The 18,828-nt window shown below is 36.5% G+C and overlaps 4 protein-coding genes across 4 annotated transcripts in view; all 4 read right to left on the bottom strand.

Annotated features, from left to right (window-relative positions):
- Window positions 1-6,889: 6,889 nt before the first annotated feature.
- Window positions 6,890-8,362, bottom strand: LOC132175585 (uncharacterized). Its single transcript, XM_059587562.1, has 2 exons — window positions 7,452-8,362; window positions 6,890-7,312 (listed from the first exon to the last, which is right to left on the bottom strand). The coding sequence occupies exons 1-2, from the start codon at window positions 8,166-8,168 to the stop codon at window positions 7,157-7,159; spliced, it is 873 nt and encodes a 290-aa protein (XP_059443545.1). The 5' UTR covers window positions 8,169-8,362; the 3' UTR covers window positions 6,890-7,156.
- A 1,440-nt stretch (window positions 8,363-9,802) lies between these two features.
- Window positions 9,803-12,887, bottom strand: LOC132176551 (uncharacterized). The gene is made up of 4 exons (XM_059588791.1): window positions 12,374-12,887; window positions 11,832-11,945; window positions 11,378-11,665; window positions 9,803-10,329 (listed from the first exon to the last, which is right to left on the bottom strand). The coding sequence occupies exons 1-4, from the start codon at window positions 12,842-12,844 to the stop codon at window positions 10,129-10,131; spliced, it is 1,074 nt and encodes a 357-aa protein (XP_059444774.1). The 5' UTR covers window positions 12,845-12,887; the 3' UTR covers window positions 9,803-10,128.
- Window positions 12,888-14,338: 1,451 nt separating this feature from the next.
- LOC132176661 (transcription factor MYB35-like) lies at window positions 14,339-15,709 on the bottom strand. Its single transcript, XM_059588930.1, has 3 exons — window positions 15,577-15,709; window positions 15,350-15,479; window positions 14,339-15,158 (listed from the first exon to the last, which is right to left on the bottom strand). Exons 1-3 carry the CDS (start codon window positions 15,707-15,709, stop codon window positions 14,339-14,341), a joined length of 1,083 nt encoding a protein of 360 aa, XP_059444913.1.
- Window positions 15,710-17,753: 2,044 nt separating this feature from the next.
- The window catches only part of LOC132173541 (transcription factor MYB35-like), a 3,276-nt gene continuing 2,201 nt past the window's right edge, over window positions 17,754-18,828 (bottom strand). Inside the window, exon 3 of the mRNA XM_059585054.1 lies at window positions 17,754-17,898. Within this exon, the coding sequence (XP_059441037.1) occupies window positions 17,754-17,898 (145 nt within the window). The remainder of the gene's footprint in view (window positions 17,899-18,828) is intronic.

Raw genomic sequence — 18,828 nt, 5'->3', positions numbered from 1 at the left:
TCCACCCAAACCAATTGAAGGGAGGCGCAGTACGCCCATTGTGCTCTTTAGTCGTAATCAGTCCAAGCGGATAGAGACATGGGAGGCTCAAACTTAGAGACTCAGAGGCTTTCCCGGAGGATCTAGTCATCGAATTCCAACAGTAGGCACAATCGCGGGCGTAAATATACAAATAGTACTCGCTCAGTCCTGAAGGCCACGTGCATTTTTCTGGCCCGTAATTTACTAAACTGCCCGATTTGTTCAGCCCAAAAAGTCAAAATTACATCGACCGCATGAGGTAGTGGGCGAGAGCAAGAGACTCTCGCGTGTATTGAACAATTTGAACGCGGTCGGCAAAAATTGATTGCATCAAGAACCAACTGGGTGGGGTCAACGGGTACAGCCAAAGCTGCACTTGCCGTAACCATGGATTTATTATAGGACGGCAGAGAAAAGAGAATAAAAAGAAAATAGTGAAGGAAAAGGAAATAAATAAAAAAAGAAAGTGAAAGACCAAATATGAGTTTCTATTTATGCATATTTGGAGGTGATGGAAGGAAAGATAATGAAAATAAGAGGAAGCCAAAGGAAAAAATATATCTACTTGTGCATTTCATCTTTAGATCTTTTAGAGCATATTCAAGTAGATACTTTAAAGCCCCCAAAGATAAATGGTAGTTTAATCGGTTAAAGATAATGGCGGTCAATAAATCAAATCACTTCTCGTAAAGTAAAGGAAACCTAGTCATTTATAACCAATTTTTTTTTTTTTTCTTGTTTTACAAAAAGAAAAACCATAATCTAATGAACTATCAAGTTGCTAACTACTGAGCACTTTGTGTATGATGAAGGGAAGATAATTTGTTAAAAAAAAAAAAAAAAAAAAAACAGGAGGAGAAAGAATCTTTTGGAGTGCTAGAAAAAGTTAAAGAGGCATAAACCGAGGTGAAAAACAATCGACACAAAGGGTATTTTACAATGGATAATGCTATATATTACGTTTTTATTCCGCTCTTATTTTATTATATTGATGTAGCAATAATCATTATTCTTAGGATTAGCTCTTGTTAAAAAAATAAAAAATAAAAGTTAATAAACACTACCATATTAGTCCAGTGAGACAAAAGGGGGGTGTGAAGGTGTAATATAACATTACTAAAATGTTTAGGCTCCTCTCGATCTAAAAAACAAAAAGAAGAAAAAAAGAAGAAGAAAGAACCGTGTGTCTTTTTTTGTTTGATGTTCAAAATTATAAAACAACAATAAACTTGTTAAGAACATATGATTAAATTAATAGAGGTGGAATTTTTAAGACCTATTCAAGCAATAATTTATCACTAGCTGATCATATTTAATTGAGCCTCAACAAGTATAAATATAGTAGTTTATATAGGTGTAAAACCAATATGGCAGGCTATGCAATTGGGAAACAGTAGAATCCTGATATGGATCCTGTTATTATTCTACTCTTTTTTCTTTTTTCTCTTTCTTCTTTATTATTCTACTCTATTATTCACTCGAGTAAGGGAGTCGTTTTCAAATAGAAAGTCCCTCTCACAGCCCTGCTATTCTTCCTGCCTCTCATTTTAAAGAAGAAAATGGTAAGTATCTGAATCCGTAAAATCCACCTATGACTCGTGAATCTAACACAAAATTAGTATGTTAGTTTAATTTGTTAAATTAAATGAATTAGGTTAAGGTTGATCTATATAGTCTTATATTTTTAATTCGACATGTTTCAAACCTAAAATATGACATAAAGGCTGACAAATTTAACACGACCCACAAACTCAACACAAATTGTCAAATTCAACACGACTCTAATTCGACAGACGAATGCGAATTTCACCCCGGCCATATGGCGAAGTTACTATTGATGTGAAAGGCAGTTCCCCATCTTATTCTGGAGAGAGAGAGAGAGAGAGAGAGAAAAAGAAAGAGTAAAGCACAACCTAAAGATACGTCAGAGAATAGCCACTGTGTGGACACAGCCACAGCCACAGGGGTTGGTGCAAGTGATAAATACTTTGAGAGGGGGAGAGAGAAAGAGGTTTCCAGCTTGGGCACCATCACTGCCTAACTGCTGCCCCCTTCAACACAAAATGAACCGAACCCACATTAGTCATTATCTTCTACCAATTGCCTTTGCAGAAAAATGATATTGAGCTAAGCAAATATAATTAAGCCCAAAAAAGTCTCTTCCTTTCATGCTAAGATAGTTTCCATTTCACGCGGGATTGACAGCCCATTATGTCACAGATGGGTGCGTGAGAAGGACTAACTCCCACTTTTTTGGTCTCTTCTCCAATGGGTTTCTGGAAACGTGCTTGAATTTACATGTTTGGAATCAAGCTGTGAGGATTTCATTATCATCCTCATGACTCATGCCCAACCCCCTCATCCAAATTGCACGTGCTAAGCACCAAAAGGGTTGTGTGCTCCGTTGCAATTTTTGTTTGAAGGGTAAAAAGATTGAATCCCAAGTTAAAAAGATGTCACGAGTGTTAATGGTTAATATAACATAATTATGTCCAAATTTATAGACTAAAACTTTTGGTTGAGTAGTCTTTCAACCTTTTACATTATGGTCGCGTTTCACTAAAATATTCTCCAAGATATCAATCTTTGCACCAAGTAGTATTAGAGCGGGTGGTGTTATACGGTATGATAGAGCAACACAAATACGGACAAAGGTTAAAGGGGGCATAAATGAGAATCATTAGAATAAGAGGTAAAAGTTCATGTCATTGGCACAAATGAGATTCCTCAAAGTAGGGACAAAAGTGTACCATGCAAACATGAATGATAAAAAATCCCTAAAATAGGGCAAAGGTGCATGGGACAAGCAAACGTTCATTTCACGTGTATATATTGATTAAATTGTAAAGCGAAAATTGAACTTTAAACGTGTCGAGTGTTGATAGGTTTGGATTGAATATGTAAATTTGAACATTTCCTTTATTGGAATAATCTCGATAGCCAAACCTGAAATGTTGTAAACCCTAGAGTATTAACTGGTTATTGACATGTAAAGGGATGAATATTGTGATAGATACAATTTGTTCATCTACTTTCAGAATTCCTTGACAAATGACGGTTAAGTTCAATGTTATGATAATAAAGTTGGCGTTTAGTTTCTTCTTTGCTTTCCTTTTGTACAAATTTTGACTACTTCATGGGAACTTTACAGTAAACACTCCAAAAGTTTTGGGATTTCTTATCTTTAAATGTGAAGGTTTGGTATCTATCTCTTCAGTATAAAGTTGAAATGGAATTGTAATAAATAAATTAACTATTTAGTATATATATAAATAAGTATAAAAAAAATTGAGTCTTGTGTAGAAAACACGTTATAAATATAAGTGGTTAATATAATATAGTTATACTTAAACTTATAAACTTAAAATTTTGAGGTGAGTGATATCCCATTATACTAGGATCTCTAAAAAAAAAAAAAAAATTAGTACATTGTTATAACTTGATAATGCGGCAATGAAAATAAACACTTACAAAAAAATTTAATCATTAATTTTTACTGTCATTTTATCTCAATTGTACGACAATTATATAGAAATACTATTATCTCAAATAAATGGTTTATAATTAATGATTGATGATAAAAAGTTAAGGACAAAGAGGTGTGCCCCAAACACGAAGGGCCAAGTTCAAAATTTGAAGTGACTTTTGAAAGTACAAAGTTCCTTTAAGATACTGTATGCCAAGTAGACGTGTCTCAAAAATTAAAAAGAAAAAGCAAAGGATGTCTCACACATTAAGCAAAGTCGTGATAAGGTTTGCCTACCTCTTTTGTCCATAAATTAAGTTCCTATTCAGTTGGAACTTAAATTGCAAGGACTTCTCTTTGGATGATCGAATATTTCCTATTCTAATTTCACTAAAATTTGAACGGCTCACATTAAAAAAGAAAAAAGAAAAAAAGGAGAATCTATTAATTCCAGACAATCTGAAGTGCAGATCCCGCTTGTTCTTCGGGTAACACCTTAAAATTTGAATAGCTTAATTGCTGAGAATGCAAATTCCGTTCATCATTGAACTAAAGCTCTATCCAAATCTCTATCCGCAATTGATTCACCTTGTTAATTAATTTCAAGTTTGAAATCAGAAGCACAATGTATGTTAGCAGGAAATGCAAGATTGTCTTAGGTTAGAAGCTAAAATAAAGAGGCATTTGACACATACGTAGTTATCTCCCAACTACCCTTCGTGTGAGCTATACAAAGGGTCGATCACTCAACCAAGATCTTATCATATGGTTAGTCATCCAGTATATCTGGATGATTGGTCACTTAGTCAACGTTCTTTCATGAAGGGTTAGTTGCTTAGTGTTACGATTTTAGTGTCCTACATGGGTTAAGTTAAGCCGGTTTTCAAGGGTGAACTAATGCTTAAGAGCTTATATACACATGGTTAAGATTAGACTTAATCCATGTAGAACACTAAGATCGTAACACTTAGCCTATATTGGGGTCAGTCACCTACCTAGCATGTTATTATGGAGGGTCAAAGGCTCAACCAACATCTCATTATGGGGTCATGAAGGCCCATGGAACATAAGGAGACGCACCCCAAGCCGAATCCGGGTTAGAGTTCATTTCTCATGTAGTGGCAAATATGGCGAGTAGCAGAACAGTCGACTAAACCTTAGTTTAACTTTGTTTAATCTCCATTTCTCAAGCTCCATGTAGAGTTTGAGTATTTCTCTTTGAAATTTTGCATGTTTAGGAAACTAAGACCAAACGGAAGTAGCCAGCAAGTCTTGCCATTTTGAGCAAACATCTTATTCCTCACTATTTATCGTGTTGCACATTGCTTGAGAGAGGGGCAATATTAGACGTTATCCTTTTCCCTACACTTTCCTTATTGCTGGAAGGGATTCGACCCCCTATATAAGGAGGAAATGGATCCTCTCCATTTCAAGTGGAATGGAGAGGATCATTCTCCATATAAGGAGGGTCGACCAAGGCCTCAAAGAAGGTAAAGGAAATATTCATATTCCCTCCGGTAACTTCAATCTTGCACACATTCAACACACACAAAGAGAGAGAGAGAGAGAGAGAGAGAGGGAAAGCACCCATTTGAAACAAAAGAGGTACTAGGGGAAGCAAGTAGCATACTCAGATGAGATGGAAGCTTGCCAGGTTATTGTTAGCTCACGGTGAAGATGATGAAAAATGAGATAGAAAATGATTTTTACCGTTTCTCAAAAAGTTATTTGAATGGTCAAACCCCAAGAGTCAATTTTGCAATTTCTCCTCTCTTGTTTTTTTTCTCTTCTTCCCACTTGATAACTTGTTTTGAGTATTAGGCTTGCAAGCTAGAAAACGTAGGGTGGGCTATGATGGGATCAACAAGTTGAGGCCTACACTCAAATTTGAAATTGGACAGAGGTACAAGGCCATTCACTCATGTCGACTAGGCTTCTCCCTTCTCTATCTACATATAGGGACTACCTAGTCACTTCTTCATGGACTTGAACGCAAGGCCCCAATCGACCAATCAAGATAAAACAATTTGGGGACCCTTGGACTGTTAAAAGGTTACATCGTAGGGTCCCTTCCACCACCCATCAATGATACTATTACTGGATCCCACTTGAGTTTCAGAAACAGAAAGATCAATCAATTGGAAAGAAACTGTAAGCATTATGAACTGGATGGTTACATGTCGTTTTTAGAGACCAAAACTGAATCAATTACTATTCTATGAAATAACACAAGCACAAGTTAACGCTAGAGCTGTTTTCATGCTTGTACAACCATTAAAACTGGACAAGACATGAGGCTATGCTTTTATCGGCTTTAGATTTTGTATAAAATACGCGTTTTAAATTATTATTTATTTTAAAAGTTTATAAAAAAAAGAAAGAAAAGAGAAGCAATGACAAACCTCCAGCCTTGTCATGAAGATGTCCTACGGTATCAAAGGAAGTCAAACGAAGAATGTGTGCATCCAAACCCTTTTTATTGTTGTGGACCAGGCACTAAAATTATCATCATATCTTAGAATAAATGCTTCTGTAAAACTGCAGGCAGCAATGGTCAGGACTCAGGAGGGTAACGTGTAAATAATTGATAAACTGAGTGAAAGCCATGCCACATCACATTGCTCTGAGCCTATGAGTGAAACCAAAGTAGAACCTTGGTAGCATCAAACGTCTGCAGGCTCTTCTTAAGACAAGGGTAGCATTTCCTCCCAAAATGATTTATCCATTTCCTTTGAAACGGAGACCGGTTAAGTAAAACAAGAAGGTAAAATAGTTTTTACAAAATTGAAAAAGATCATTTTGCCCTTTTATATTGCACTATTCGGTTTCTTTAACAGAAATGGAGAAGATCCCATTCCCATTTCCTCCAATGAAAAAAAAAAAGAAAAAAAAAAGAAGGAAAATAACTAAGAAATTTGAAGCTTTATTTTGTGAATATACTTATAATTGTTGAGTTCCACGTTGAAAGAGTATAAAGAAGAAAAATAGTTATATATTTAAGTATATCCAAATCTATTAGCTTAAACTTCTGGATTAGAGTGATGATCAAATATATATATATTAATACCTTCTTCATAAAAAATTTCTAACCGTTCATCTCCCCCAACAAGTAATATCTGAGTTATGGTTAAGTTCATGGGACTCATGTTTGGACACATCTCGTTTGAAGTTGTGTTTGGAGCAACTCTTAATGTGAGACATTCTTGAAAATGTTAAAGACTTACAAGCGAAAGAGAGTTGGGTTAATGTAAAAGAAATTATTATGAGTGCACTTACAATGTTGAATTCCATATTAAAAAAAAAAAATATAGTAATTAATATACTAAGTACACTTAAACTCATTGGCTTGACTTTTAAGCTAAAGTGATGTTTAAATATATATATATATATATACTCTTGATAAAATTCCCGGACCACTTATCTCCCAACATGTGGCCAGGTAAAAAGGAATTCTCTATTACTAAACCCCAGCAATTACAAAGAAAGTACTGTCTTAGACCACTTAGAAAAGGTCCTTAAACAAAAAGAAAAGAGAAACTTCCATCTGTTTTCCTGAACAAAAGCCATGTATAATCACAGTGCACACAGAAGGAGGGTAACTACCCTTAGCCTTCCAAAACTTCCTATTCTAAAAATAGTTTATCTGCCAATTGTTCCTAATCATCTAAATCATTCTGCTCTTTGTACAGTGGTCTTAAACATGAGGATATACAACTTTTGATCCACTGAGAAATACATAAACCCACCAACTGAATGTGTCACAAAAGAACCAAAACTTGTCCCCACAATACAATGCCAGGCTGGCCCATACACCCCATCAAATTCCTGCAAAATCACAACCACCCCACAAAATGGTTTACTAATCAATCTCAAATTCACATACCCACATCACAAAATCAACAAGCTTAATTAAATGAGTTTTGACCAAAATTGGACCTAATTAGAGTGCAATAAACAATTTTACCTTCTTGATAGTTAAGGCAAGCGTCTTGGAGGACAACTTTTCTAGACTGTCGCAAGCCTTTCTTGCACAATCTGCAGCATGGATCTGCATAAACGGTGGCATATCAACTGAAACCACTTTGACACCAGTGCTTGCAAAGACATCTGCTAGCTCCACCCGTGAGCCACAGAAAGACCTCCTTCTGCCGCCTCTCATAGCCAATGAAACCGACGGTCTCTTACCATCATGCCCATCTTGAAGATCCTCCAGTTCTATATCCTTCAGTTTCTCTGACAATCCCTCAAAATCAAACCCGTCATCAAGTTCTTTCCTTTTATCATTCACCTTCACCACATTAAGCTTCTTATCCAATTCTTTGGACGATCTCTCCAACTTGCCTTTAGAAACATCCTTTGTCGCTTTACTCTCCCTTTCTAGCTTCGGCCTGGCTAGGGAAAACTTGGAGGAATCCACCATAGAAACTGTCATGGCTTTGGCCTGCAAACGAGTGTCTACCAAAATTGGCTTTTGGGGTGTACGGACTTGGTGATATGGGTTTAATCTTGAAATGTGGTGGGACATGGAAGAGGGTTTAGAGGGTATAGGGGTATCTGGTTTTGCTCTTATCTGGTGGTGGGTGGTGGTGGGTTTGGGGTGCTTTTTGAGAGTGGGATCCATGGATGGCTTGGGTGGTTCTGGGTTTGCTAAGTTGCGCCGCTGCGTGGTATGGTGAGCCATGTTGTGGGGCGTTGGTGGGGAGAAAAAGAAGGAAAGGGAGGAAGAGGGGGTTTGGGCATTTGGGGGAGGGGAGTATAATGGGTATGTTGGCGGGTATGGGCAGAGCCAGAGAGGTCTCTCTGGTCAGAGTGTGGGGTTCATTGGATAGGGACTTGTGCGGTGAGTGGCGAGATCTAATGCTGCTTTGGTCTAACATGCGCCGGGGGCGGAGGACATGGAAGGTCTGTGACGTGTTTGACCGTTGACTTGATCTGTTTCTAGCTTTTAATAGTTGCATTCATGTGAGATATTTTAAGTTTAAATGCCCACTAATTTTGTCATTATTACAAATTACTAGCCGACACGAAAGTTTTTTTTTTTAAAAAAAAGTTATTAAATAGAATAATAGGGAATTTTATGATCAAGAATCAAGATCATACGTCGGTCTATCCATGAATGATCGGATAGAAGCCAAACCCGAATTGGTAACCGGGGGTGACCCATGTTTGATTCGTATTACGTGGACAATAAATAAAAAAACCTGATTTTCTGGGCCTCTTTCACAATATGACATTTTCCCGTACTTAACCAAATAGTAAAACTACAGTAGGGTTCATTAATTATGGGGCTGTAAATGCAAATCGGTTGATTATTGAGTTCTCTGTAGTTGCACAGGAACTCGTTTATTCTTCCCATCCATTGTCCACATCGACTTATAATTTTTTAAGAGAAGTAGCTCAATCGATTAAGACTATTTTATAAAATAAAAGTCCTTATTTTAAATTCTCTTTCTCTTTCTTTCTTGTGTGAACATGCAGTATTTTTCTTCTTGTTATTATTAGTTTTATAATTGTCATTACTTTTATCAAGAGTATTTGTATTATAATATTATTTTGTCATTTAGAAATTACATGTACCCCGTTAATTGCAAGAAAATAATTAAAATGGAGAGAACTGAGAACCTATTTGGTCTTCTCGTACAAAAAAGCACATGGCTATCTTGCTCATGTCCTTTCACACCGATTTTTTAGGCCATTTCGGGAACGACATTATAAAATCGGAGATATGTGTGAATCAAAAAGGTACAAGCAAATATAAACAGAAGCACATGCATCACAAGAAACAAAAACAATTTTCTATTTTTTAAAAAAGAACATGCTTGTGTCACCTCAACCATCTTCGCATCCAGACGATTTTTTCTGATGCCACAAGTCAAAAGAAAGTATTCTAGGATTCCACTCTTAACCTTTTCTGGCAGAGATCAACCAAAAAGAATGAGAATTGATTCTTTGCATTATGGCATTCATTTCGATACATTTTTGAAGAGTTTTGATATGTTTCATCCATTATTGGTGTATTTATCTATTTTTTAATTAATTATGAATATAGCAAATATACACGAAATGAAAAAATAAATAAAAAGCATTTCTCAAAAGAAATATCAAATAAAAGAAAACTAGAAAAAGGCAGGATAAGAGGAAGTGCAATAAATGAATTCCACGGCTCCCTAGGTATATATTTTTTGGCACACATTCCAGCAATTCCATTGCCTTATTGGTCCGAACTCACAAATTTTCTGCATATGGGCCAAAGTTTGGCTCAAAGTAAGAACATATGACCATCATATCATCCACAGGTCTCAAGAGTCCGATAAGTTCTCACCAAAACTCTCTTTAAACTTTTAAGACAAATTCCAATATTTCATCTCAACTCTTTTAGTTTACAACATTTCAGTGCCGAGTCCTGGACAATAATAATTCGAAATGGATGATACAAGGAAAAAGTTTCTGATTTTCTTAGACCACATATGCTGACGTGGCAAATAAACCAAGATTTACATATTTGTGATCAGAGACACAAAGAGGTGCTTAATTATCAAAACTCGACATGGTAGCATTGCTTGATCAGATGCTTACATAGCTTGGCAAAAAACAGAAAACAGAGCCTGATGAAACATTGAAGGATGTTGATAGCATACCTTCTAATTCCACGGACTTGGCAGCCGAGTATCTCTAAAGGCAGATGTACCACCAGATGCCGCGGGAGAAGGAGAGGATACAACATAATTCGTTCCTGATACAGATAATGTAGGCACGCTTGCAGGATTCCCCTGGTGCCCAGGGGGAGCAAACCGTGATGGACTACCAATAACCCCGATGGTTGCTCGCGAGGGGAGTGTAACCTTCATATAAATGGGACATCCGAAAATGAATATGCAGTACTTCATCATAAGCAGCCAAAGGCCCAAAGCATGGACTTCTATCTAGCAAACCCTTTCTAGTTATATCCAGCGCGTCATACCACTACATAGTTTCACACATGAAAATATGGATCCTAATCATGCATGATATAATCAAACTTAAAGAGACTAACTGAAAACCCCTTTCTTCCTCTTTCTTCAAGTTTTATGGTTTGTCAAGCTCCAACCCAAAACAATGTGCCACTCAATCAAGTTTGTGTTTGATAGTAGCTAGCAAGTGCGAACTAATACTATTTCTAGAGAAGCCACATATTACACTTACTAGACGTGAACATCTAGCTAATTACTGTTCAGATCCCCTTCCTTGTTACCCATTACAAACTTGGCAATTATGTACTCACAAGTAGACTTCTTAAGGTGCTAGATGAAGAACTAAAGTCAATTCTGAAACTCTACTATTTTTCTCAGATTTTTATCGAAGGGTACCCTGGTTTCACATTTAGCCACGTTTTTAAATCTATATACATGTCCAGTACACCTGATGTTGACATTATATCTCTACGTTGTAGAGCACATAAGACTCATTTAAGAACAATATGGTAGATAATATGAAACATAAACTTCAGGTTTAGTTTCAAGCTATCCCTTCACCAAATATCATTTGTTTTGTTTGTACTTTACACAATCACCCTCCTCTCTATTCCTAGATTTGAAGGAAGTGAAGCTTGAGCTACAACTCAATGGCTCCACATAAGATATATCATTTTGTTCTGTTAATGTTTCCATACTTTAAATCAGACCAGACAGGACTTGGCCCGTGGCATATATCTTACAACAGGCTAAAACCTGGGCCTTTCATATGGTTCTAAAGGTTTGAAAGGTCTAAGCTGAGCCTAAAATGAGTTCTTAATTTTTTGAAATGAGTCTGTATTCGCATGGGGCCAACTCAACCTGGCCCATGATTAAAAAAGAAACATACTTAGATACTTAGCGGCATGATTAAAAAGTTTAAGCAATTGTGAAACCTTACCATGTTGTGTTGACCATAGGCAGGCCTTCTAAGTGGAGACTCTGAAGATGGTGACATGCTGCTCGTCCGAAACGTATGGCGAGAATGAATGTTATGGTTTAATGGATCATCAGCTTCTCCCCCTTCCATATCACCACCAAGGTTTGCCTCCAAGCCTGCCCTAGGAGTAACATGCCTAGTCAATGATCCAATATCATTTGTGGCATCCACTTGAAGTGGAACAGATGGGCGAATTGCCATTCCTTGCATACTATTTCGCCTTTTTAATTCCTCCTCTGCATTCAAGATCTGCCAACCACCATCAATTGTTTCTATATATATATCAAAATCATTGTCAGAGCAATAAAAAGAACATAGAACTTAAGGTCTTAAAACAACATATAACTATGAGGCAAGCACGAAACTTCTAAATACTTCTCATCTCACACTAGAGCCATATAAAACCGGAGCTTACCTGCTTCAGGGCTTGTACTAGATTATGTTTCTTTGCATTCAAAGTTTGTAACTTATCCTCAACTTCCCTTTTCCTCTTCTCTCTACCATTTACCACATCCACTTTATTGCTTACCTAGCAAGTACGACAAATAAAAACAGTTTACAAGCATAGCTAAAGAGCGGGGATGAAGAATTATAAACATGTAATTTGGGGATTAAAATCCATGTTAGTTTGTACTTCATGAATTTTAAAATGTGTTCAAGTTTTTCAGGGTCAATAGTAAAGGAAAACATTATGATTCTCGAATGAGCTAAGCTTCTTAAGGAATATGATTTGAAATTCATCACCTTCTCCAATAATGTTTGTCTAACTTAGTTGCTTCTAAAGGACTATTCTTTCATTACTAGTTGCTTATGAATTGGTTGTTTCTTCAGCGCACAACTCCTCTTTACCAAATCAACACCAGCTATCGATCATTCGCAAAATGCTTGAACTTTATGGACGATTTCAAACAAAATATTTATAACAACCACGTTTTCCATTACAATTTGCAAGAGTACCTCCGGATTAGGGTTTGCCAGGTCAGCCGGTTTTGTTTCGACCGGCAAAGTTTGCTCATCGGCAACGCCATCAACCGCGCCAGAAGCTTTCTCAGGCAATGGATCGGAAGCCTCAACCAGTTTCACCGGGCAATCACCTCCACCGTCTGATCCACACTGATCCTTTTCCTCACCTGACGGCCCTTCTCCGCAATCACCGAGCTTCTCCTCTTCCAACTTAGGCTCGACAATGGACGAGTTCTCTTTCGGGGCTCCATTTTGTTGGTTCGAATAGCAGCTAGGGTTAGGGTTAGGGTTAGAGGAGGTGGTGGTGGTGGTGGTGGTGGAGTGGAGGCGAGAGAAGGCTTTGGAGCGACGATGTAGGAGGGATCTGAAATCTCTGAGGGAGATTTTAGGGGTTGGCATAAGCCATCGACGAGGCACATCGGGGACTCTGTGAAGGTTTCCTCTGTACAGCGATATCGCAACCATTCTTCCGACTCCGTGAATCCTTTTTCTTCTCTCTGCTTCTAAATACGAAATTCTAACTATGTGCTACAAGTCGTTTATTGGGGGAAAAATAAACAAGAAAGAAGGAAAAAATTATTTGGATCATAATCCTCTATTATTATTCAGATTTTATTATGTAATATACAACTTAGTAAGATATGAGTTAGAATATACCATGGAGAATAATAGTTACAGTTTAAGATAATTACTTAATTACCGTTGAAGAATATTCACACTTTAAAATTATCACTGAATTACAGTTGAATAATTAAAGACTATCACTTAATTAATCAAACAAGAGTATAAGTCTATTTTGTATTCAACATGATTCTCTTATAAATAAGAGTATGTTATATTGTAAATATCACTCAAAGAATTAAAAACTTAAAGACAGTCTTAAGGCTTTATACTACTTTTATTATTTTCGCATTATCGTTTCTTTCAATAAGAGTATTGATATACATCATCACATTACTCAATAAGTTTTATATGAATTAAGAAAAATCCAAAAATTATTTAAAAATGGTCATCTTTGTCCATAGCTCTCTAGGACCTGATGGATTTTCTGGCACCTTCTACCGGATTGCATGGGGCTTGATTTTATTGCAGCTGTTCTGTATTTCTTTCATGGTGGTATCATCCCTAGATCGATCAATGCAACAGCAATTGTCCTTATTCCAAAAGAGGAATCTCCAGCCACCTTTTTCAGATTTCAGGCCAAACGATGACTAACATCAACCGAGATGGGGGATCACTCTCATCATTCAGGACACTATATTAACCAAGGTGGTTCCCCCCAAAAAAAAAACCTTTTAAAAATTAATTTTTGTCCCCCCAAACTAAATATTCTAATTCCACCCTGATATTAACCATTTTGGAAAGCAAGAAAAGTTAACGGAAGTAAAACCTTCTGTATCTTGGGCAGCTACCAAATTTTCTTATGCCTGCAGTCTCATTTTCTTTTTCATGCACCATCATTTCCTATTTGTAGCGGTGAAGACTTCCCTTTTTCCTTCGTAGCTTATACTTTAAATAATAATAATAATGACTTTAAGAAAATTACTGTGAAATTAGCTTACATGGAAGATCTTAATCCATATTAGTCAGACTAAACTTTCAATAGAAATTTCAAATAAACAAAGAGCTGTTTATGCTTCTCTCTTACGGAGCACACGAGGGAGGAAATTGAGAAGATCACACGAGCCAAGGATCCCACTTTGAAACAAATAAAATTTCAATTAGAGGATGATCTGCTGGAAAAAGATCAGTAGTGATCCATCCAATTACATGAAATTTAGCATTAGGAATAAACTATTAGAAACCTATAGTTTTAACTTCAAAACACAATGATAAAAAGCTAGCCCTGAACCCTTAAATGCAGAATAGGTTTAAAAGAAAACAGTAAAAAAGTTCTTACGCTCAGCCCATTACATGTGTGTGTATATATATGTCATCTGCAACTTGGAGGGGAATTGATCAGTAGTAGAATGATTCCTCCAAAAGGTTTGGGAAGTCTAAGAACATTTCAGGTTCTTGATCTAGCATGGCTTCCACAAAAGAAATGCCAGAGGCAGATGAAGTTCCTTTAGCTTTAAAACATTCTTGTATAGCAGCCTCATTGTTGGTCTCACTCTGTGGTATTATATTTTGTTTTTGGCTCGCCAATTCCTTTGATGAATTTTCAGCCACGATTTCTTGCTCATGTGGATCAGCTGGTAGAAATGCATCTTCAAGAAGAAAGTCATGCCAGCTGAAGTCTAGGGGTGACTTTTCTTGTGCTGCAGAGGAACAAGTAGGAGAAGATGATGACGATGATGACGACGACGGTGGCGACAACAAGTCTTCAACAAAGATTATCGGCGGTGGGATGGTCTTGTTTTTGGTGTAATATGAGGCCTCTGTGACCAGTTTTATAGCCTGCAGCTCGGCAAGAAGATCCAATGAGCGGCTGCCTGAATGATTGTAATTCAGAAGGGTATCTTGGCTTGCTTCTTGGGTTGCCATTATTGCAGGCATCAATTGGCTGTTGATGTTTTGGAAAGCTTGTGAAGGGGATTGATATAGTTCAGATTTGAACATAACTGCACTCTTCAAATCTTTGTTGAGAGATCCAATTCTTGTGCCGGGTTGTCGGAGGCCACCAATGTTTCCATAGTCAGCAAGTATTTGAGAGAAGGGCTTATGAGTAACCGGATCAATTCCCATTTCAGAAAGCCTCTTTCTCAACTTGGTGTTCCAGTAGTTCTTGACATCATTGTCTGTTCTCCCAGGAAGTTGTTGGGCTATGATGGACCATCTGGCCACCAAAACCATGAGAGAATGAGACAGAGAAGAGGCATTATATATATATATAATGCTTCCAAATCAATTAGAAGTAAATAAAATATGTGAAAAATTAATTTGACATTGAGAGATAATAGCAATTAGAATCTTATACATAGGCATCGCAACATTACAAATGGGAAAGAAAATATATAGAAATCCCACCTGCTACCAATGGCAGAATGAAGCCTGACAATCATCTCCTCTTCTTGGGGTGTGAAGCTGTCATGCTTAAGATCAGGCCTCAGGTAGTTAGTCCACCTTAGCCTGCAGCTCTTCCCACATCTCTTAAGTCCTGCAGAAGAGATTGAACAAATTATTAATTAGATAAACTGAATTCTGGTTAGGCTAATATATACAATCCATTATGGAGATTGAACTAATTAATTAACCTGCTTTTTTAGGAACAGCAGTCCAGTTTCCTGTGCCATGTTTTGAGACATGTGCAAGTATCTTTGCATCTTCCTCTTCAGTCCAGAGACCCCTTTTAAGGTTCAGCTTGTCGCAGCAAGGAGGCCTTACCATCTTGTCTATGAACCCAAAATCAAATCCAAAATGAAAAAGAAAGCATGAAACAAAGAGTAAAAGATAGAGAGGAGGGTTGATGATAGTAATGATACTTCAAACAACTTCCTTTGTAAATGCTCTTTGAGAGGAAAGAGAGGATGGGGGAGAAGGGATTAAAGGTATAACAAGTGTGGAGGCAAGAAAAGCATGGGGCTTAGCTCCCATTTAACTAAATCTGCATGATGTATGGCATCTTCGCATTAACGGTTTGAGATGGAAATAAAGATTACTCTCTCTCTCTCTCTCTAACTCCACCATACTCACATGCTTGGCTTCAAGAGCATTTGAGTCAGGTTCGAATTGGGTGAAATATTTGGTTAAACGTAGCTTAAATCTAACTAAGTTAACATAAACTATGGATTTGTTTATATTTGTTAGCTCCTTGTGTAAAGAAAATGACTTCTGGTTTAGTTTCTAATTATCACAAGTTTGAAAAGAGAAACTATTTTAGACAAGGGATTTAAGTAATTGAAGAAAATCAGAAATGATATTGAAAACCCTTAAGAGTCTTTGCAAGCTTGCAGCAACATGGAACAACGTACTACGCCTGCATGAGTATATACGAACTGTTTAGAATCTATGATATTTGAGATAATCTTCCTTTCATTATTTTCACTAGTGAAGCATCAATACCCTATAATTAATGTGAAAATAAAAACTAATAAAAAACAGAATAATCATGAACAAGACTTGGCATTTGGTTTTACTTATAGTAACATGCCAACATCAAAACAATAAAACACCTAGACAACTTAGTGTTTTACTAAGTTTTGTGTTGTTTGTCAATGTAACTATAGCCTATGTGGGAGCGTGATAGGCTAGCAACTAAAGTAGTTAACTCTTTTAACCTGGTCAAAATAACACAATACAATGAGATTTGGTAAGAGAAGGAAGAAAAATTAGAAATAAAAGTGGAAGAGGATTTATTAAATACCGAGCCTCTTTTACATTTTAGTCTTCTGTAAAGACTGTAATATGTATTTATTAGGCTTTTGCATTCTTTGTTTGCAAAGAAAGAAAATGAAGACATGAAAAGAGAAAATTAAAAAGAAAGGGATTAGTCAAACTGCCAACAAAAAAAAGAATGAAACTTTGAAAGAACAATAAGGGTATAGGGAAAAAGTTGAAAACATGTCATATCATGTTTTGAGACATGTCATATGATTTTTTTAAAAAAAGAAAAGAAAAAAAAGTTGGTGGCTTCCTTTGGAACTTTTGGTTTGGATTTAAAAAATTCATAAATATTTGTATTTCAATAATTATGTTATGAGAGACCTTTTCTCTATAGTTTTTTTGGGAATGAATTACTATATAGCTTTTTTTGTTTTAGAGGATTTCTTTTGGCTGAGGGTAGTGTTTTTTTTTTTTTTTTTTTTTTTTTAATTTTTGAATTTTTGAATTTTTGGAGGCCAACCCAAGTAAAACAATTATTTTGGGGGGTTTAGCAGGCCATGTGCCGAGAGGTCATCTCTAAGCGTGTGGGCTGAACGTTGTTTAGGAGTTATGGACCAGCTTATTATCTGATGTTTGCCAATCCCCAGCCCGTAAGTGCTTCGTTTGCTTGCACACACAACTTGGCTCTTGTCCATGTTAATGCCTTGGACTCACACACGAGTGGAGGGCTTGGTTCATGTCAATGCCAGCTGCCTGTCAATTACACCAACAAGTCACAGCCTGCATGCACATTCGCACAAGTCCATTCCACCTTCCACCCCCACATTGGCTTGCCTATCATATATATCCAACATGGCAATCCCCATGCCGCCGCCTTCGAATTTTAATTGGCTTGCCTGAATTTTGAATTTTATCTGGTAGGCTCTTTTATTGTGTTTGTCCAGTTGATTTGTGGATAACCTTTTGGTTTGTGCTCCATAAATTTACTTTTTATTTTCATTTATAAAGCATATGCTTTACTGATATTTTTATAGTTACAAAGAAGTAGATAAATCTTAACATAAAAACTTGTAACAAATAATTAACTGACTTAACCGACTTTCACGAATCAGTAGGCCAAAAAACCCCTACCGATATCAACCGAACAGATACTACCCCTACTCGACTTGATATTGGGCTTGGGCTCTGGCTCGGGGTGATCAAGTGCATGCATGCGCACTAGCAACATGAAACTCCAACGCAAACTAACTGGCCTGTCATAGGACAGGTCAAGAACAAGAGAAGCTTATTCCAAATGCCAACTAAGGATTAAACTATAAGTATTATATGTATAAGATAATTACATAAAGGTATGCATATTAGCATATATTACATAAAGGATCGGATATTGATTTTTTCTATTATTATTATTATTCTTGTGTTATGTTCCTTTATAAAGAGAACACCCAGCATGTGGCACAGCTCTACAAGTTTTTAGCCTCACATTATAAACTTAAACTTTCCAGAGTAACGTACGACAGGTATAACCGACCAAATTATATTTTCTTTTGATTAATGTAATGATACTTCCAACAGATAATATCAATAAAATATGAAGTGAGTTTTGTTTACAACAAGAATTTGGTTGGAACAGCCAACCGGGTACTAGCAAATTCGAATTATCATTTACTAGGATGATAAAGTTACCGTTACTTTTGGGATTAAAGGGCATTAGCACTATGTAAAGTTGTTGCTTTCCAACGTAATTAAGTAATTAAGGAGATTCAAAGTTAGTGGCCGGTGTCTCAATGCATATATAATCAATCAGCAGCTCCGAATGAATTTGACCCTATTGGATGTATGAGCCTTGCCCAGGGTAAGTGGGGCTCCATAACCTTTCTAATTTTTCTTAATTGAAATGTTGAAATATATAATTGACATTGAGGGTAAAGTGGGGAATTAAATTTGAATTTGATCATAACCTTCTTCACTTTTATACTATGTTAAATTATTAATCATTTACTTGCAAAAAAAAAAAAAAAAATTATACTCTAACAACTTCAAATTATACAAACCACAAGAATTAACTAGAACACTAAGAGAATTTTTGTGAGTTTTGGTCCTAACTTAAAAATTCTAGTTATTCCTTCATTGTCATTAAAAAAAAAAAAAAAAAAGAAGAAGAAAGTGTCATTCAATTCTGT

This window comes from Corylus avellana, chromosome ca3 (assembly GCF_901000735.1).
Source record: "Corylus avellana chromosome ca3, CavTom2PMs-1.0".
Taxonomy (NCBI): domain Eukaryota; kingdom Viridiplantae; phylum Streptophyta; class Magnoliopsida; order Fagales; family Betulaceae; genus Corylus; species Corylus avellana.
This window is presented reverse-complemented; position numbering and strand designations above follow the sequence as displayed.